At 44.4% G+C, this 20,844-nt stretch overlaps 2 protein-coding genes across 2 annotated transcripts in view; one reads left to right on the top strand and one right to left on the bottom strand.

Annotated features, from left to right (window-relative positions):
- Nucleotides 1-647: 647 nt before the first annotated feature.
- Nucleotides 648-18,864, bottom strand: LOC142665982 (pre-mRNA-processing factor 6). Its single transcript, XM_075845826.1, has 21 exons — nt 18,635-18,864; nt 17,897-18,062; nt 17,488-17,606; nt 15,602-15,680; nt 14,611-14,787; nt 12,751-12,882; nt 9,474-9,568; nt 9,201-9,357; nt 8,632-8,794; nt 8,027-8,145; nt 7,610-7,828; nt 7,344-7,466; nt 7,139-7,260; nt 6,801-6,939; nt 6,576-6,695; nt 6,310-6,486; nt 6,028-6,161; nt 5,112-5,203; nt 3,083-3,197; nt 2,719-2,845; nt 648-1,397 (listed from the first exon to the last, which is right to left on the bottom strand). The coding sequence occupies exons 1-21, from the start codon at nt 18,799-18,801 to the stop codon at nt 1,245-1,247; spliced, it is 2,895 nt and encodes a 964-aa protein (XP_075701941.1). The 5' UTR covers nt 18,802-18,864; the 3' UTR covers nt 648-1,244.
- Nucleotides 18,865-18,880: 16 nt separating this feature from the next.
- Nucleotides 18,881-20,844, top strand: part of LOC142665983 (sterile alpha motif domain-containing protein 10-like) — a 36,949-nt gene continuing 34,985 nt past the window's right edge. The window contains exons 1-2 of the mRNA XM_075845830.1: nt 18,881-18,900; nt 19,187-19,251. Of these exons, the coding sequence (XP_075701945.1) occupies nt 19,206-19,251 (46 nt within the window). The 5' untranslated portion in view covers nt 18,881-18,900; nt 19,187-19,205. The remainder of the gene's footprint in view (nt 18,901-19,186; nt 19,252-20,844) is intronic.

The raw sequence follows: 20,844 nt of genomic DNA, 5'->3' as shown, positions 1-20,844 counted from the left end.
AGCCAGTTGACAATCCAGTTCCAATACTCCATATATAGAAGAGAAGCACTGACAGGAATGAAAGCAAAGGGGGGACATGGAGACAAAATATAAATTTATAGACATTCCAGCGTCTGTCACCCCCTCACCCCCCTGATCAGTAACATACAGCTGTCCCCCCGGCTCCCAAATAAAGCCACAATTACTCAACCATTGCTGCATGCCTGACACATAACTAGAATGACAGTCATAGGCTGAGGGGGAAGTGCGCCACCTGGTGGTAAAGTGGAGATATTACGCATTGTAAGAAAGACCAAGGGGAAATATTTCAATGTTTTCTACGCCATATTGAGGAAGATCGGACAACAAAAATGGCAGTAGTTGTAACGTCAGTTAGTGACAGGGGGCATGGCTTTCCAGTCGCACCGTATGTCGCTTTCTGTTTAAAAGGGGACCAGCAAAAAAATAAAAAAAATTCCTTCGATATGGAGAATATAATTCTAATAAAACCTCTGGCCAGATATTGAGTTGGGTATCAACTGCGCCTACTGAACAGCCTTTAACTTCTATACAGGCAGGTACGTTTTAGGTGGAGTTATGCTTTAATGGATGCGAAACGTACCGATACATTTGGAAACGCCGTCACAATACAATAAAAACACAAAATATTACATAAAAAGATCTGTATTGACGATCACCACTTTACACAATCACAGCAAGAGGCCGACAACGGCCGTCGTGAGGGGAGGACCCTTTAGCGATGTAATAAACGATACTTTAAAACATTAGACAGCAATACGTAACATAAAGCAGGCTGAAACACTACAGCAACTTTACATCACATGACCCATCTAAATTAGCCTAAAAACCTCTAGAAAAGTTGGGTGATCACTGCTGCCCCCATGTGGTCATGAGCAGTATAACAGAGGACAAATAGCTGCTACAGTTCAGGGTTAACACAGTTCATTATCCACCTCTGCGCACATTATCAGATCCCCATAGTCCGAATTTTCATAGAAAATCCTAAAACCATTTTCTGGTCGCCGAGACCCCCGACTTCTTCTTCTTCTTCGTAAATGGAGATTTATTTATTATCAATGTCCTCTGCTCGCGATGCTTGGAAACAAGGAAGGGGTATGACACTCCACCACTTGCAATGAAAAAGAAAACACAATATAAAATATAATCTACTAAGGAGGGGGTTGCACTGAGGTCAGCGCAGCGCCCTCTGGGGGCAGATTTATGTACATCCTATTAATAGCGGCTCAGAACGTGTTCTTGATTTTTGCTGACACTAAGGTGAGAATTTCTCCGAGTTTCTGCTGCCAGTTCTTGATGTCCTTGGACCCAGCACACCATTGCTCTCCGTGACGTGGCTCCGCATTCTCACAGCGCTTCCTGATCTCCTCCTGCTGTTCCTAATGTAGAGAGGGGAAAAAAAACTAGATCTAAAAATTCTGAAGTTTTCCCATATTTTCATTCAAGCTGTTTAACAGGATCAGAAAAACAAACCGGGTTTGTTTGTAATCTGTAACCATGACGACACGTTTGTATAGGAGCTGTATACACAAAACGGAGAACATTTTTGAAGAATATTAGCAAATGTGCTCAAATAATTTAAAATGCATTGAGGCAATAGACTGGTTGTCAAACGTATTTCTGCAGTATATGCCTAATTTTAAACCATTTTTTTTTTTTGTCTTAGGCCTCCGAGTTGCACGGAGCTGCAATACAACACCCACAGACTTCTATGGGGCTCTGTTGTACCTCCGATATATAATTTATGCACCATCAAATTTTTATATTGCGGAGTCGCATGGACAGGGGGGTCCCTCAGTACAGCCTTCTGCACGTGGCTCTACAATGTGCATTAGGTCTGACATTACTGAGCTCTTCAGCTTAAAGGGGGTTTTGCCATGAGGGACATTTGACATATCCACAGGATATGTCAGATGCAGGTCCCACCTCTGGGACCCGCACCTATATCTAGAACGGGGCCCCGTAAACGCTGTTCTAGCTTTTTGTGCTCACGCTGCCTCCCGGCCGCTTCCGGATTACATGGTCGGGAGTTACAGAAACAGCATAACTACCGTCCAGTTCTATGGGGCTTATGGAAACAGCGTAGCTCAGCGAGCTACACGCCATGTTCGGATATCAGCCGGAACACAAAGAGGTAGAACAGGGTTTAGGGGCACCGTTCTAGAGATAGGTGTGGGTCCCAGAGGTGGGACCGCATCTACCAGACATATCCTGTGGGAAAACCCCTTTAATGCTGGACTGGAACTAAACTGAGGGCACAGCAGCGGGCAAGGAAGTTTGACTACCTCTATTCAAACCAAATAGCTCTACCACATTTTCACTTTTGGTCTGGTATGGTTTGAATTTTTTTTGGCAATACATACGGGGTCCCTTCCACATTAAAAGAGACTTGTGAATGCCACTTTACTGCTTCTTGTAAAAAAATACATTGATGCTGCAAACCCTAGGCTGAGCGCTTTATGGCAAACTGGAACAGTGGAGGGTCAGATAGGGTTGTACCGAAAAGCGCCATCCAACTGCCGATATGTTATGCTTTTGCTCTACGGTGTAAAGGATCATAACCAAGGCAATGGATTGTATGGCTCCTATCAAAGATCTATTGTAAGCGGCAGATCAGAGACAGAGAAACAATATGGGAAGGGGTTGTCCACAGCGAAACACCCATTAAAAAACAGAACGATATCTGAAGAAACTACTCACCTCTGTACCGTGCTGTAGCTCAAATTTGTAGAAAGTCGCCCATGCGTCACCGAGATCGGAATCAATCTTGACAGTGCGGTGGAACCAGTCCCGGGCCTTGGACATTTTCCGTTCGCTCCAGAACAGTCTAAAAGTAAGAAAAGGAAGAGAGATTGTTACAGGTAACAAAATAAAGGAATACTGGCATCGCACAGGAGCCCAACTGGAGTCTATGGAGGGATCCGTGAAAAGGGAACAAAATAGGACATGTTCTAGTTTTCAACTGACCCTTCACACGGCCCATTGCAATACATGCGTCCGTGTGACCGCCGTGACACGGATGTACTCTACGTGCGTCTGAATTCGGCCTTGGGTGTGCACTTACTTGGCGACCGCTAGCAGCACATGCGGGTCATGCTCGCATTTCTTGAGCGCATCCACACTCTTTGTCTTACGTTGAGGTCTGGCCTCTAGGAATATTGCTTCTGCCCAGAGGATACCTGAGAAAAGACAGCACAGATCTTGAAATCCCATGGAAATATGACTATATGTACAAAAACAAATCTAACACAAATTCTGAGCCAGAAGAAAGAACAGGGGAGACGCTAAATGGAAATTAGAAATATAGCAACACAATCCGCTCAGAAAAAAAATCAGCATAGCAATTCACTATATAGCATAAATTGAATCGACATAAGTTGAGGCGCTTTGTAAATACATTACTTATCCTGTATTATACTCCAGAGCTGCACTCACTATTCTGCTGGTGCAGTCACTGTGTACATACATTACTTATCCTGTACTGATCCTGCATTACATCCTGTATTATATTCCAGAGCTGCACTCACTATTCTGCTGGTGCAGTCACTGTGTACATACATTACTTATCCTGTACTGATCCTGAGTTATATACTGTATTATACTCCAGAGCTGCACTCACTATTCTGCTGGTGGAGTCACTGTGTACATACATTACATTACTTATCCTGTACTGATCCGGAGTTGCATCCTGTATTATACTCCAGAGCTGCACTCACTATTCTGCTGGTGCAGTCACTGTGTACATACATTACTTATCCTGTACTGATCCTGAGTTATATACTGTATTATACTCCAGAGCTGCACTCACTATTCTGCTGGTGGAGTCACTGTGTACATACATTACATTACTTATCCTGTACTGATCCTGAGTTACATCCTGTATTATACTCCAGAGCTGCACTCACTATTCTGCTGGTGGAGTCACTGTATACATACATTACTTATCCTGTACTGATCCTGAGTTACATCCTGTATTATACTCCAGAGCTGCACTCACTATTCTGCTGGTGAAGTCACTGTGTACATACATTACATTACTTATCCTGTACTGATCCTGAGTTACATCCTGTATTATACTCCAGAGCTGCACTCACTATTCTGCTGGTGGAGTCACTGTGTACATACATTACTTATCCTGTACTGATCCTGAGTTACATCCTGTATTATACTCCAGAGCTGCACTCACTATTCTGCTGGTGGAGTCACTGTGTACATACATTACATTACTTATCCTGTACTGATCCTGAGTTACATCCTGTATTATATTCCAGAGCTGCACTCACTATTCTGCTGGTGCAGTCACTGTGTACATACATTACTTATCCTGTACTGATCCTGAGTTATATACTGTATTATACTCCAGAGCTGCACTCACTATTCTGCTGGTGGAGTCACTGTGTACATACATTACATTACTTATCCTGTACTGATCCTGAGTTACATCCTGTATTATACTCCAGGGCTGCACTCACTATTCTGCTGGTGGGGTCACTGTGTACATACATTACATATCCTGTACTGATCCTGAGTTACATCCTGTATTATACTCCAGAGCTGCACTCACTATTCTGCTGGTGGAGTCACTGTGTACATACATGACGTTACTTATCCTGTACTCTTCCATAGAGCCTGTATTATACGCCGGAGTTGCAGTCATAATTCTGCAGGCTTCAGAGTTGAAAACTCCCAACATTTGCTGCTTGTTTAGCGTCTGCACAAAGCTTGCCCCCATGATCCTACTGATAAGTATTGTCCCCCTTTATTTCAAGGGCTCAGTTAAGCTGTTAGGGTTGTGTCCATCAACAAGTTTGCTGACTGTTTCCAACAGCAACCAGCAGACTTGCTTAGGAGATTTAGCTCTTGACTATAATACAGACCACAACTCCGATTTGACAGAAGTAATGCAATGCATTTATAAAGTTACTCAAGATGCCCCCCTTAATACAATATCACAGATGGTATCTCCCAATATGAACAATTTAATTAAGCAAATCTATTCGCTTCATCCTCTGTATGCAAGAGCAGTGAAGGTAGAGGAAAATGCGTATTTCCCGACATAGCATTACACAGTATTGGTGTATCACGACTCTCACCTGAATTGGGACATTCCTGCAAAGCCTTGGCCATCAGCGTATTAGCAATATTTTTTAAACCCGCCCTGAACTCCAGCCGCACAGATTCCAACCTGTAGAAAATCAGAAGGTCGTAGGTGAGAAGCCAAATTGACAAAAAAACTGTTATCCGTTTATTCAAACATTTCTAAGAGGAATAGCAGAGGAACGGCACAATACAGAAAAGATGCTCCAGAATTTTTATTTCATAGGGAATGCAAATTACTGCTAAAACAGACACGTCATGAGGTGAGCACAGGTCCTCTAATATTTTTAGTAGGCCTCCTTTAATGAGTTAAAGGGGTTGCCCATAAAAAAACATGAATGCTTTCTTCCAAAAAAATAGCACCACGCCTGTATAAAGGTTGTTCATGGTATTGCATAGACCAGACAATCCACGTACAGGTGTGGTGCTGTTTTTGGAAGAAAGCGTCCGTGTTTTTCGAATCCTACTAACGCTTTAAAAGGCTCATTCCAATTTCACCAAACGTATGTTATTTTTTTTTGTATAACCAAAAGTTATATAGTATAATTTCCATATCAATTCCTCACGGTTTAAGATCTCTGCTTGCAGCCATTGAATAGAAGGCTTTTTTTTTTTTTTTTTTTTACTTCCAGTGGACAAAAATCTGTCCATGGTCATATGATGGAGCCATGAGAAGGCGCAGCTCAAAACTATAACCTGTGCGATCATCACATGACCAGGAAGATTTTTATCCACTGGAAGTAAACAATGTGAGCAAGCAGAGATTTTTAAAACTGCAATGAATTGATATAGAAAGTACTTTGGAAAAATGTATAACTTTATTATACAAAGTAGAATTTTTTTTTTTACTCCATATGGAATACCCCTTTAACACCCTCATAAGGAAGAATGTTGATCAGAAGGATGACCCACCATAACTCCGGGACCCTAGGGTTCTTCAAACGCGACTTCTCCAAGATAGCTCGAGCCCTGGTCAACTGCCCCACATTTTCCTCTAGTCTAGAGAGCAGCAGCCAAAGGGGGACAGAATGAGGGCATTTCTTCAGCTGTAATAACAAAAAAGAGAAACTTATTATAAGGTTAAGCATGAAAGAATCACCGAAAATAAGCCTGACCAACCAAAGCAGCAATTACTTCTGTATAATGGACTAAAGCGGTGGGACGATTGCTCCAATGACATGCCCAGGCCCTTACCCCTTGGTTGTACGCTTCTCTGGCCTTTTCAATCTGCTGCCGCTGCTCTTCAATCTGACCCTTCATCATCCAAAGTTTGGGGAAGTCTTCATAGTGGCCCAGGGCCTCGTCGCACAAGTCCAGAGCAGGTTCTATGTTCCCCAACACCCACTCCAACTTCACAGATTTCATGAACACCTGTAGGATTATAGTAATAGAACATGTCAAAACATATGGCAGAAATACAGGAGCACCTCCGCAGACCATCGCTGGAGACCGTGGCTTACCCTAGCGGTTGCAGCACTGCTCCTAGCCTTCGCCAGCAGTCTCCGAGCTCTCTCATACTCATTATTTTCAGACTCCAACTTGACGGCTGCCAACCAGATCTCCTCACTGTTGGGGTTAGCCTGAGAAGATAGAATGAATGAAGAACACATATTAATAAGCCTTCTTCAAACATTCCAGTCCGATAATAGTTCTCTAATGGATTAATAAGCGGTGACCATACTAACCTGGAAGGCAAGGGCAAGAATACTCCTAGCGGCTGGCACATCGCCCGCTAGCCACTTGGACTTTGCACCCATCAACCATAAAACTTCAGCCTTAGGACAGTGGGCAACTGCTCTCTGCAGAAGGGTCTCCAATGACTCCCTGTGGGAGAAAGGGCAAGATGTATCATTCGCAAAAGTTTAGAGCCATAGCCAGTCCTGATTTACAGCTTGCATTATAGTTCAGAACTGAATTCAAAATGGTGCTGGTTGCTATTGGAAACAGTCAGCAAGTTTGTTGACGGACACCACCCTTACAGCAAACACAGCTAGCAACTTGCAGATACGAAATCCAAGCATACCTTGTACCATGGTTCTTTTCAAAATAGGCCGCTCGGAGCCACACACTTTTCTTGCTAGGGAAAACCTGGAGGGCATGTGCATAGATGGCTCGGGCACACTCCAGGGCCCCATGAGACACACACTGCAATATAAGAAGAAACACACGTTATTATATGCCATGAGCACCGAGATCACATCAGCGTTGTTTTAGTATAAAAGACTTACACTATCAGCATCTTCCATCCACGTGTGCTTCCGGTCCTCCTCTTCTATGCCAATACCGATAACTGCTCTCACTACCGACTGGCACGTCACCACACTGCCAGCTTTGTCGCACTCCTCCGCATCCTACATTGCAACAGAAAACAATATTGAAAATAGAGCTTTACCATAAGGAAAATGGACAGCGTGGCCATTCAGACACATTGCAATATTCACTAACTAAACTGAAGGCGCATCCTCCATTCATTGCCAAAAACCGCAGCATGTACCTGTATCCACTGTTCCCGATTGATCTCTACGCCATTGGCTCTCAGAGAGGTGATCGCTCTGTCTACGATCTTCTCCACCATCTGAGTGTTCCCATTGGCTTCTTCCAGTTTGGCGCCTGTAATCCAAATATGTCTGTCGGTGGGAATATTTTCACGTGCCTTATTCAAGACCTTTCGGGCGTTCTCATAGGTCTCAAGCCTGGCGAGGGCCAACCACAGCTGGGGGGGATAAAAAGGATAAGGTGTAAGATGACCGCGGAATTTCATTAAATTCTCAGCCTTGGCATTTCAGCTAACTAGAACAGAGGGCTCGGACCCAAACATGGTACCGTCAGAAATATAAATCACCCAATGAAGCTGAAAGCCAGAGAATCGTCTTCTACTTCTGTCTTAGTTTGCACCCTGGAGTGGACTTACTTCTACACTGGTGGGGCAGCACTCCACCGCGCGGCTCAACATAATACGAGCATCCTCCGGTTCCTCCAGCTCCACAGCGGCTTTCCATAGACGCACGGAATTTGGAACGTGTTCTAGAGCTGCACAGACCAACAAGCAGGAGATTAGTACACCGTGTAACCATTTAGAAGACGACTGAGGCTGGGTTCACACGACCTATTTTCAGACGTATACGAGGCGTTTTTTGCCTCGTTTTACGTCTGAAAATACGTCGTCAAACATCTGCCCATTACTTTCTATGGGTATAACTCTGTATTGTTCCCACGACGCGTAATTTTACGCGTCGTACGGCAATTACGACACGTAAAATTACGCCTCGTAAAAAGAAGTGCAGGACACTTCTTGGGACGTTTTTGGAGCGGTTTTCTCATAGACTCCAATGAAAACAGCTCCAAAAACGGACGTAAAAAACGCTGCGAAAACGGCGCGAAAAACGCCGCGAAAAATGCGAGTTGCTCAAAAAACGTCTGAAAATCAGGGGCTGTTTTCCCTTGAAAACAGCTCTGTATTTTCAGACGTTTTTGGTCACTACGTGTCCACATACCCTGAAGCAGATAACCACTCACCCTTCCGTAAGACACGTTTTTTAGCTCGGAGATCAGTTTCCAGCTCTGCGGCTCGGATGTAGATCCGGACAGATTGCGGGAGGTGACAGATGGCCTGAGCCACTACGGCTTTCGCTGTGTCTCCAGGCTGTAGCCGGGCGGCTTCCAGCCAGACATCTTCACTCTGCAGAAAACAAACACTACATTATAATAACTACATATTATAGGAGATTGTGACAAAGTACACAAGCAGAATATTAATGGGGTTGTGCCACTATAGCTATGCCCTGTTTATAGAGAGAGGGGCCTTCCGAATAGGAATGTGTTGTGGCTTCTAGTAAGTGAACCCGCTGCGATTAGCCCAGTGTCGAAGGAAATGTCGAATAAAAGGGGTCACCCTGATGGGACAAGAACCTTAGATACAGCCATAAACTTGTTCCCACCTCACCCAATGGCAATATTCAAACACTTTTACGTTCATCCATATGGTCACAATCTGTAACCCCGGTGTATCTGTAACCAGATACCCCTTATCTGTAACCACCGCCAATTCTCTTTAGCCAAAACCCACGCACAGAATATACGCTGACCTTTGGACACATCTCTGTGCCTTTCATGATGAGGTTTCTGGCTACTTGCAATTTGCCTGTAACTTCTTCCAGACGAGCAGAGGCAATCCAGGCCGGTGGATGGTGAGGGTTAGTCTCTCGTACAGACTTTAGCAGTAGACGAGCTTTCTTAATATCACTGGTAAAAAAAAACAAAACATTTTTTTTTTACTCAGCCTGAAAATGTAACGCCACAAAGAGTCTGCGGGGGATTTAAAGAGGACAAATACGTTGTAAAGTAATTAACACGCTTACTTGATGTCTCCCCCATGTGTTGGGATCATGGAGTTCAGGTCAGTCAGGTAACCTTTAGGATCCACCACCGTTTGACCACTGACGGAGTCGGAAACCTGCAAGTTTTCAGATTAAATTTAATGATCACATTTACGTCTATACAAAAGACACCAAATCCGCCGACCTATATAAAGTGCTGATAATGCAAAACACTGGGTGTATCTGTAGCCAGACAGACCTCTCTAAAGGCTGGTTTACACGGGCAGATATCCGCCCATAACGATTGTCGTTCGACGATTAAACATGTTCGATCGGCACTCGTTAACAGGCCCTTTTACACGGGTCAATTCCTTCTGTATGGGGAAGAACAATCGTTAATAAGATCGTTGGGTCCCTATCACTTTGCATCATTGTCGGCAGCACATCCTCTGCTAACAATGATTTTATAGGCTCCATAAACTATGATCAGCCGACGAACGAGTTTGTTTGTCGGCTAATCGCTGCCCTGTTTACATGGGCCAATAATCAGGAACAAACGCTTGTTCGGCCCATTATTGGCTTGTGTAAATGGGCCTTTTGATACCCAAAAAGTACAGGAGATGAAAAATTTGGGCAGTCTTTCCTTAGGTGCCAACAGGAAGGGCAAGGTGTGTGTTTACTGTACCTAATAACTTAAGACTCTGTTCGTATAGCGTTAAAGCCATATGTGCCAGGAAAGCTCCCGGCGCATATGCCAAACATATCTATAGGTCCCCATTAAAAAAAGTGTCATCGGTATATCACGACATACCTTTTTTTGCTGTATAGAATTGCATAGTAAACAACGCTATTTAACAGAGGGATACATAAAAAAAAAAAACAACAACTTACAGCATTGGCATACATCACATCCTTCCGTCTGAGGTATAGGTCAGGAAATTGGCTCAACGTATACCTCCGACGGAAGGCATAATGCCATGTGAACAGAGCCTTAGCGCTATTGGGCAATCTTTGACAAACACTGAAATGGATCCTAGTGTTTGAGGCATTAGGGTATGTTCACACGCAGTGTTTTCAGGCGTATTTCGGGGCGTTTATGCCTCGAAAAACGCCTGAAAAAACGGAAGCTGAACGCCTACAAACATCTGCCCATTGAAATCAATGGGAAAAACAGCATTTAGTTCATACGGGGCGTCTTTTTAAGCCTCAGTTTCAAAAAACGGAGCGTAAAAAGACGCTCCGTAAAAAGAAGTAGCATGTCACTTCTTGAGGCGTTTTTTGGAGCTGATTTTCCATTGAACACTATGAAAAACGCCTCAAAAAACGCCTGAAAAGAAGCCTCAAAAAAAGCTCCAAATTTCATTTTCAACTTCAAAAACGCCTGAAAATCAGAGGCTGTTTTCTCTGAAATCAGCTCCGTATTTTCAGACGTTTTTTGTTAAGCGTGTGAACATACCCTTAAAGAGGCTCTGTCACCAGATTCTGAAATCCCTCTCTCCTATTGCATGTGATCGGCGCTGCAATGTAGAGAACAGTAACGTTTTTTTGTTTTTTTTTAAAACGTTCATTTTTGGCCAAGTTATGAGCTATTTTATATATATGCAAATGAGCTTTGAAATGGACAACTGGGCGTTTTTTTTTCGTTATGTCCAACTGGGCGTGTATTGTGTTTTAACTGGGCGTGTTTATGTGTATGACGCTGACCAATCAGTGACCAGTCAGCGTCATACACTCCTCCACATTCATTTACACAGCAGCGATGTGCAGCCACATACACAGAGATTAACGTTAATCCAGTGTCCCGATAATGAATACATATGAAATCCAGCCTGGACGTCATGTGTATTCAGAATCCTGACACTTCTGACTCTTTTCTGTGAGATTCCAGCAAGCCACGCGTAATCTCGCGAGATTACGAAGTAAACGAGATTTAGTTTCCCTTGCTGGAAATCTCAGAGAAAAGAGTCAGAAGTGTCAGGATTCTGAGTACACATGACGTCCAGGCTGGAGGATCATGTGTATTCATTATCAGGACACTTGTGTATGTGGCTGCACATCGTTCTAGTAAGAACGCTGTGCTGCTGTGTAAATGAATGTAGAGGAGTGTATGACGCTGACTGGTCACTGATTGGTCAGCGTCATACACATAAACACGCCCAGTTAAAAACACAATACACGCTCGGTTGGACATAACAAAAAAAACACGCCCAGGTGTCCATTTCAAAGCTCATTTGCATATATATAAAATAGCTCATAACTTGGCCAAAAATGAACGTTTAAAAAAAAAAAAAAAGACGTTACTGTTCTCTACATTGCAGCGCCGATCACATGCAATAGGAGAGAGGGATTTCAGAATCTGGTGACAGAGCCTCTTTAAAGAGGCTCTGTCACCAGATTTTGCAACCCCTATCTGCTATTGCAGCAGATAGGCGCTGCAATGTAGATTACAGTAACGTTTTTATTTTTAAAAAACGAGCATTTTTGGCCAAGTTATGACCATTTTTGTAATTATGCAAATGAGGCTTGCAAAAGTCCAAGTGGGTGTGTTTAAAAGTAAAAGTCCAAGTGGGCGTGTATTATGTGCGTACATCGGGGCGTTTTTAATACTTTTACTAGCTGGGCGCTGTGAAGAGAAGTAACATCCTCTTCTCTTCAGAACGCCCAGCTTGTGACAGTGCAGATCTGTGACGTCACTCACAGGTCCTGCATCGTGACGGCCACATCGGCACCAGAGGCTACAGTTGATTCTGCAGCAGCATCAGCAGGTAAGATCGACTTACCTGCAAACGCTGATGCTGCTGCAGAATCAGCTGTAGCCTCTGGTGCCGATGTGGCCGTCACGATGCAGGACCTGTGAGTGACGTCACAGATCTGCAGTGTCAGAAGCTGGGCGTTCTGAAGAGAAGAGGATGTTACTTCTCATCAGAGCGCCCAGCTAGTGAAAGTATTAAAAACGCCCCGATGTACGCACATAATACACACCCACTTGGACTTGTACTTTTAAACACACCCACTTGGACTTTTGCAAGCCTCATTTGCATAACTACAAAAATGGTCATAACTTGGCCAAAAATGCTCGTTTTTTTAAAATAAAAACGTTACTGTAATCTACATTGCAGCGCCTATCTGCTGCAATAGCAGATAGGGGTTGCAAAATCTGGTGACAGAGCCTCTTTAAGGATGTGCTTTAATTAGGAGAATTGTTGATAACATTCCTGATAAGGGGTTCTCACCAATTCTAGTACTATTTATATAGGGGCAATTTGAATAATAAAGCTTCATTCCTCTTAATAAGCGGCCATCATCAACGATCGCTCACCTGGCTCAGCCTCATGTCCATCAGAGTGTTTCTGGCCTGACCAATCTTCCTCATGTCCAGATCTCCAGAACCAGGTGTCATTAGCCCGGGAGTCATTCCTCCTGGGTATGGGGTGTTTAATCCTCCAAATTGCTAGAGAAAAAAATAAATGAAACTGTTCGGATATGTTACATTAACCCTTTAGAGACCAGCCTATTTTAGGCCTTAAGGAGGCACTGTCACATTATAAGTGCCCTGTCTCCTATATAAGATCGGCGCTGTAATGTAGGTGACCGCAGTGCTTTTTATTTAGAAAAACGATCTATTTTTACCACGTTAGGAGCGATTTTAGATTTATGCTAATGAGTTTCTTAATGCATAACTGGGCTTTTTTTTTACTTTAGAGCAAGTGGGCGTTGTACAGAGGAGTGTATGACGCTGACCAATCAGTGACCAATCAGCGTCATACACTTCTCTCCATTCATGTAGACAGCGCATAGGGATCCTGCGTTATTCACAATGTGCGGTCTTATACTGACATATTAACGTTACTGAAGTGATTAGACATTGAATAGACATTCCTTCCAGCCAGGACGGGATGTCTATTCACAATCCCTACACTTCGTTAACGTTTGTTTGGTACTTACAGCAGAGCAAAGCGTAATCTCGCGAGATCATGCTGTAAAATGACAGGTTACAGCGAGATTACGCTTGCTCTGCTGTAAGTACCAAACAAACGTTAACGAAGTGTAGGGATTGTGAATAGACATCCCGTCCTGGCTGGAAGGAATGTCTATTCACGGTCTAAACACTTCCATGACTTTAATGTGTCAGTATAAGACAGCGCATAGCGAACAATGCAGTATCACTACGCGCTGACTAAATCAATGCAGAGGAGTGCATGAGGCTGATTGGTCACTGATTGGTCAGCGTCATACACTCCTCTGTACAACACCCACTTGGTCTAAAGTAAAAACACGCCCAGTTGGGCATTAAGAAACTCATTAGCATAAAGTAAAAATCGCTCCTAACGTGGTGAAAATAGCAGTGCTTTATATTTAGAAAAACAATCTGTCATCTACATTATAGCGCCGATCTTCTTATGTAGGAGACAGGGCACTTATACTATCTTTGCACAATAAACACACTTAAATATTGTTTGTTTTTGCATCGTCGCATTCCAACAGCCATAATTTTTTTTTTCCCCGTCAATGTAGTGATATGAGGGCTTATTTTTTGCGGGACGAGACGTAGTTTTCATTGGTACTTTTTGGGGGTTATATGGGACTTATTATTTAACTTTTATAACTTTTTTTGGGGGTCAATGGAAAAAAATAGCAATTCCGCCATAGGTTTTTGAGTTGTTTTTTTTTTACGGAGTTCACCTTGCGGTTTGAATTACTTGTTAACTTTATTGTTTGGGTCATTATGGTCGCGGCGATACCATATATGTGTACTTTTATTTCTCTTTTACTAAAAAAAAACAAAACAATTTTTAATGGAAAAAGTTTTTTGTTTTTTTTACTGTAATCTTTTACACATTTTTATTTCACATTAATTTCTTCAGTCCCACTAGATGACCCTCCCTCTGTAAATGTCTTAAATGCTGCAGTCGCTATTGACTGCAGCATTTAAGGGGTTAAACGGCCGCCATCTAAGTAAACTTTGATCGCTACCGTTGGAGCAGAAGCCCGACTGTCAGACAGCCGAGCACCTGCTCCAGCCTGCACGGGACACCCGTGCAGTACTTAGACTAGGCCGCCGCGAAAAAGTCGGCGGCCTAGCCTAAGGCCACTTCGTGACCGCTGTGAAAAGGTGTATTGGTGGTCACTAAGGGTTAATCGAGTGAACAACATCAGCACAAAGACCCCTCCCACTTACCGACTGCCGCGGATCGACAGATGTGTGATTCTCTCCGGTTTGTAAATGTTTGGCGAAGAAGCTGTCAGGAATGGGGGTCAATTTCTCATGGCGAGGATTTCTCTGGCGCTTATTGCGGGCATCTCCGACCTCTGGGATGCTCAGCCACTCCTCCTCAGTCACTTCTGCCAGTTTCCTCTGAAGATGCAAAAAAGATATTAGCCCCATCAAAACCCCTGAAGATGCTGCGTTGGTAGCCAAACTATACACTGTCAACTAGCGGTGGCTGCTTTTTTTTTTAGTGTGGTTATTATTTTGTTTAGATTTAGCCAATAAAAGTTATATTTTAAGTATCATTTTGTCTAGGCAGCCGGAAAATAGGGTTTCTTTTTTGCCTAAAGGCATATCGGTAATTTTCTTGAATAGTTCTAATGCCCGCCGGCTGTTGGGGTCCTCTGTTTTTCCCATTGTCTTCTCACAGACAACCCTAATAAACTAAGAGCCATCACTAGTCCGGCTTCCAAGATCCCCGGAAAACAGCAGATTTCACCTAGGGAAGATTTAGCGGGGTGTGCACTATGCATTATTACATGGCAGGCACTCCGATAGATGGCCGGCCATGAAATTCACGGGCGACTAGAGTACGCCATTTACTCTCTTCTATGCCTCGTAGAAAGGGGTCCGGAGCAGGGAACCCCGCTCTTTGACGTTCATATGACATATGGACAGGGGTTGTTACGAGGAGACAACACCTTTGCTTTCTATTAATTCCAAGCTGAACGAGAAGCTAGCTACTTCCTCTCTCACTGAACTACACTACCCAGCATTTCTCGTTAGTGGTATCGCAGTTAGTGTTATACCTGAGACGGAGCACCTTCAGGGTTAACCGGAAAATCCATGAGTTATAGTATGGCTGATGGTGGTTAACAGACAGCTACTTCCTGTCCCAAAAACAGAATGCAGAATTCTGGGACAAAGCAGTTGAGCTTCCGAAAGAGAGAGGTTTGCTTACCTTTAAATCAGAGAACTGCTGCTGGATTTTGGGCCTCTCCATACGGTACTTTTCAATTTCCTCTTTCTCCCTCAGTTCTCTGTAAACAAAAAAAAAAAGGGTGGAGCAGTCATTAAGAAAAGCCTGTTCTAAGGATTGCCCAATTTAGAACGCCCATTGTCATACACCCTATTAGTGAATTCTGAGTTAATAGAGGGGGATCCTCATCTCTTGGTTAGAGTGGAGAGGGGTTACATAGAGCGTCCCTCCCTCTGGAGGACCCGACCCGTCCTGTATTACACAGACAACACATTGATATGAATAACCACTGTGTAATGCTTTGTTTCCCCTGTGGTGGCGCTAGAGGGAAACTGGACACACACTGCCAGGTTTTCGCACAGATTACAGCTGGTTGCTAGGGGTCCCAGCAGGGGGGAACTTTGCAATCTGCTTATTGTGGAGAGGCCCTTCTAACAATCGTGATTGCGGAGAACCCCTTTAATGCAAACATTCTAAGCTAATAGTCAAAAACTATAAATCGGGCATTAATTAAAGTACATGGGACAGGGAGACAAAGGGATTTTATCATTAACAATATTTATCACCTACCCACAGGATAGGTGATAAATATCGAATGGGTGGGGGTCCGACCATTGGAACAACAACCGATCCCGAGAACGTCCTTACCTTGCCGTACCTGTGAGCCCCATATGAAAGAAGCGGTACTGTGCATGCTCTGCCACCTCTCCATTCATTTCTATGGGGCTGCCGAGCGCCATCTTCGTCAACCTCATAGAAATGAATGAAAAGGTGGCAGAGCATGCACAGTACCGCTTCTTTCATATGGGGCTCACAGGGACAGCAAGGAAGGACCGTTCTTGAGATCGGTGTGGTCCCAGTGGTTGGACCCCCACCAATCAGATATTTCTCATCTATCCTGTAAAAATAAGTGACAACCAAAGAATCAATTACAACTTAGTGTGAACTAGACCTTAGAAGAAGCTTTATTTCAGAATACCACAGCAAAGCACTGGAATTTGGGGCAATAAAAACAGCTCTAAGGCCTTGTTCACACAGTGCAGATTTGTCATGTACTTTTTAAGTCAAAACCAGGAACGGAACGTAAAGAGAAGAAATATATAAAGGAAGGTCTTATCGGTCTGTTCTACTGGTTTTTGCTTAAAAAAAATACATGCAAAATCTGCAGCAAATCTGCAGTGTGAACAAGGCCTAAAGGCCCTTTTACACTGTGCGATTATCGTGAGTTCATATAACGCTCATTGCCGATAATTGCTCTGTGTAAATAGGCCAGCGATCGGCAGATGAACGAGCAAACACTTGATCATATCGTTTAAAAAAAACCGAAATATTCTAGTTGTCGGCAGCTCATCTTGGTGTGTAAACAGGGAGACGCGCTGCCGACACGATGATAATGTATGGGGACGAGCGATCAGAGTAACGACCGCTCGTTCCCATCCATAGCTCCGTGTGACAGGAGCAAACGAGCGCCGATCAACCATGTCTCGTTGATCAGCGCTCGCTGCACCGGACGAGCTTCGGCCGGTGTAAAAGGCCCTTAAGTCTGAGGGTATGTTCACACAGGCTATTGTCGGCCGTTTTTCGGGCCGTAAACGGCTGAAAAATCCGAAGCAGAACGCCTCCAAACATCTGTCCATTGATTGCAATGGGAAAAACGGCGTTCTGTTCCGATGGGCCGTTTTTTTTTTAACGTGGCCGTTTTGGAAAATGGCTGCTTTTTTCATACGTTTTTGCGTTTGCGTGTGAACATAGCCTTACGCGTACACAAGGACGGCAGCATTCCTAGATGGATGTATATTACATGGTGATGAACTTTACACCAATTACACTCCCATCATCCCCATCCTCTCGTGTTACTGATACTTCACCTTCTTTCCTTCCTCCTCTCATCCATCCTCTTGTCTAGGGCGGCATAAATGGCATCCGCTTCCTCATCGTCCTTCTCGTAGGGGCCACTAGAGAACAAGCTCCCGGCGTAGCCATTAAACTGGAATGGGACAAAATGCAGACAAGGAGTTGGGATATTTGTGTAATAAGAAGTTCTGTAACTTTCTAATATACTTTGTGTTTCAAATATCAATGTTTTCAGAACCAATACTTGCTGTCAGTGAATGGAAACATTGATTGTTTTCATTTAGAAGCCTAATGCAGCTGAGGGTTTGTTACAATTGTATCCGGTCTAGACAATACTCTGTCAGCTGAATACATCAGTCAGGAGTTTCATGAAGTGACTTTATATCAGGGCAGCCCAGCGTGTAAGTGACATTTTATAATCACCTCATCGTAATTTGTGTCATTCAAATCTTCATCGTCATCATCTGCTTGATTCTTCTTCATCTGGTCGCCCACCGTCCTTTTCCCTGGTGGTGCATGACGGTCGTCCACTGGGTCATTTGCATCACGGGCCGGACCGATATCAGAACGGGTGGTGAAACCTGTAGCACTGAGGAGAAACAAGAAGAAATGGAACAGGGCTCTCCATTTAAATGCCCTCACCACGACCATGCCCGACCGGCGCTGAGCTCCGCAGACCGACGCCACGACAGGCGCTGAGCTTCTTCTTGTTCATGGTGCCGGTAATGGACGCTGTTAGTCCAGAGGCTCCTCCAGGATTACCGGCTCCTGAGGGCCCGGGGCCGCTTCCTGAGGACGAGCTCCGCAGACGCCACGACCGGCGCTGAGCTCCGCAGACGCCACGACCGGCGCTGAGCTCCGCCGACGCCACGACCCGCGCTGAGCTCCGCCGACGCCACGACCCGCGCTGAGCTCCGCCGACGCCACGACCCGCGCTGAGCTCCGCAGACGCCACGATCGGCGCTGAGCTCCGCAGACGCTATGCAGCGCTCCACTTATCACTTTCTTCGCTCTATCCAATCCCCTACCAGTATCCAGCCCGTTGTCTTGGTGATCTCCATGCCCACAGCTCTACAGCGCCCCCTATATCACCCCCGCCCCTTTGATGCTCCCTCTATATAAGTTCGCACATCCCCCACAAACAGCCGATAGATCTCTTACCCTCTGCCCAGACCCGGCACATATCCCAGCGGGGCCGCCATGCCCAGGAACGGCTTCTTCTTCTTGTTCATGGTGCCGGTAATGGACGCTGTTAGTCCAGAGGCTCCTCCTGGGTTACCGGCTCCTGAGGGCCCGGGGCCGCTTCCTGAGGACGAGGTGGCCGCCATTTTTCCAGCACTGAGAAGCGACACCACACGGTATCCCACAATGCTCTGCGTGGCGAAAACTTCCGGCGCCAGCGCTCCTGTCACAGGGTAATCATAGAGGTGAGCACTAGGGGGGAAACATCGCCATCTTGACGGAGACAGGAAAGGAATGAGGGCTTCTGGAAAATGGTCGCTCTGTTACTGCTTGTCCTGCAGTTTTTTTCGCCATAATTTCCATTAATTCTTCATAAACGGAACATATAATCCCTCACACAGGCCTAAAGTCCAGCCTCAGAGCATATCTCAGTGTTCCCATGAATTTAAGCGGGCAATTTCAGTCAAACTTTTAATCAATTATTGTTATTAGTAGTGAATATCATTGCATTTCTTTCCATATTGTTATCAGTACAAGGTTGTGGACTGTCATGCGGATGATAAGAACATTAATGAATACCAGAAATCATGTTATTGGTGAGTAAAATAATTTCACCCAAAAAATATTGCCAAATAAAAATGTTTGAAATGATGTAGTACCCTATAGTTGTCTATAGATGGCGCTGAATCACAATACACCAGATGTAGCAGAGCTTGATCTGTGCATCACTTCTGTGGTTCTTCTGTCAGATCCGCGGAGCTGAGTTTGTCATTTGACACAATTCATCGCGATCTTCAGAGGGGTCATGGTCTCCAATGAAAATCTTTCGGCATTTGTTGTCAAACTACAATTCCCAGCATGCTTTGACCAAAAGCTATTTTATTCCAGGCTGTCAGGGCATGCTGGGAATTGTAGTTTCACATCTGCTGGAGTGCCGAAAGGTGCAGACCCCTGCTGAACAGAAACCGCCATTCCTTCCTCCGTCCACTAGGGGCACTGTTGTTCTGTTAGACTCCGATTAAAAGCTCATGCTAATTTATGCAAATCTGCTTTTCTTCATGACGACTGTTTCATTGAATATTTATAGAATTAAAAAAAAAAAAGTGTGAAAAATCCTCCCGGAAGACAGCGCCAGCTTTACCGTGAAAATCCTGAGTTAACTATATATTGTCAGTGTGTGTGATTTAATTCCATGATGTAGGGTGCGTTCGAGACATAAAAATCCTTTGACAAAACATTAAGGCCCCATGCACACGACCGTAATTACCGGCCGTGCTCCCATTGTAAAGTATGGGAGCGCGGTCCATAGAATAAAAAAATAGGAAATGTCCTATTTTTTTCGGAAAGTTTCTACAGCACGGACACCTTCCCGTAAATATACGTCGGCCATAGAAACTAATTGGCCCGTAATTACGGGCGATCTCACGGTCGAGTGCATGGGGCCCAAAGGGGTATTCCGTGTACAGACATTGATGGCATGTTGTCGGCGGGGTTGACTGCGATCGCAAGGACGAAGTGGTTGTGACCCACCCAACCAGTGGCTTTCTACTATGGGTAATATAAGAAGGTCTAAATGTTGGGACACCCCTCTATTACCTCCATAGATCTTAAAGGGAATGTGTCATTAGAATAATTTTTTTTTTCTTCAGTTAAACAATTAGTATTTAAGTGATTACACATTGTTTTAATTTTTTCACAAGTCAGGAAATATTATAAATTAGATTCTAATTTATAACATTTCCATGTGCTGGCCACTAGAGGGAGCAGTTCCCAAAATTGCAGCATGGTCAATGTGGTAAAGTAACCTCATTGATTTATGCTGCAAATTTGGGGTAGACACACTCGCTCTAGTGTCTTCACATAATCCCCCCTCCCTTCTTCTGGCTAGTGCCAGGAGAAGGAGGGGTTTGAATGTCTTCAAACCTCCTACACTGTGTGCCACCATTTTATGAGCGACTGCACAGTGTAGGAGGATTAGATACAGGGCTCAGCAGACAGTATAACACGAACATACACGAACATAATACACTCATCACATACACGAACATAAATTACCTGCTGCTGCCGCCGCCTCCGCTGGTCGAACATATGGCCGGAAGCCGCGGCCGGAAGTCGTCATCTTACTGTCCGGCAGCGGCTTCCGGTCCACATGAAAACGGCACCAGCTTTCGCTCTACGAACGAGCTTCG

The sequence above is a fragment of the Rhinoderma darwinii genome, chromosome 13 (genome assembly GCF_050947455.1).
Source record: "Rhinoderma darwinii isolate aRhiDar2 chromosome 13, aRhiDar2.hap1, whole genome shotgun sequence".
In the NCBI taxonomy this organism is placed as follows: domain Eukaryota; kingdom Metazoa; phylum Chordata; class Amphibia; order Anura; family Rhinodermatidae; genus Rhinoderma; species Rhinoderma darwinii.
Note: the sequence above shows the minus strand (reverse complement) of the source record. Positions and strands in the feature narration are given on the sequence as shown.

Excerpts from the sequence above, each read along its gene's own strand:
- LOC142665982 (XM_075845826.1), bottom strand. The coding sequence starts at position 18,801 with ATGGCGGCCACCTCGTCCTCAGGAAGCGGCCCCGGGCCCTCAGGAGCC. Across the intron at positions 18,063-18,634 it reads GTGCCGGGTCTGGGCAGAGG|TGCTACAGGTTTCACCACCC; the intron begins GTAAGAGATCTA and ends GTTTCTCCTCAG. Across the intron at positions 6,696-6,800 it reads TTCTTGCCCTTGCCTTCCAG|GCTAACCCCAACAGTGAGGA; the intron begins GTTAGTATGGTC and ends CTATCTTCTCAG.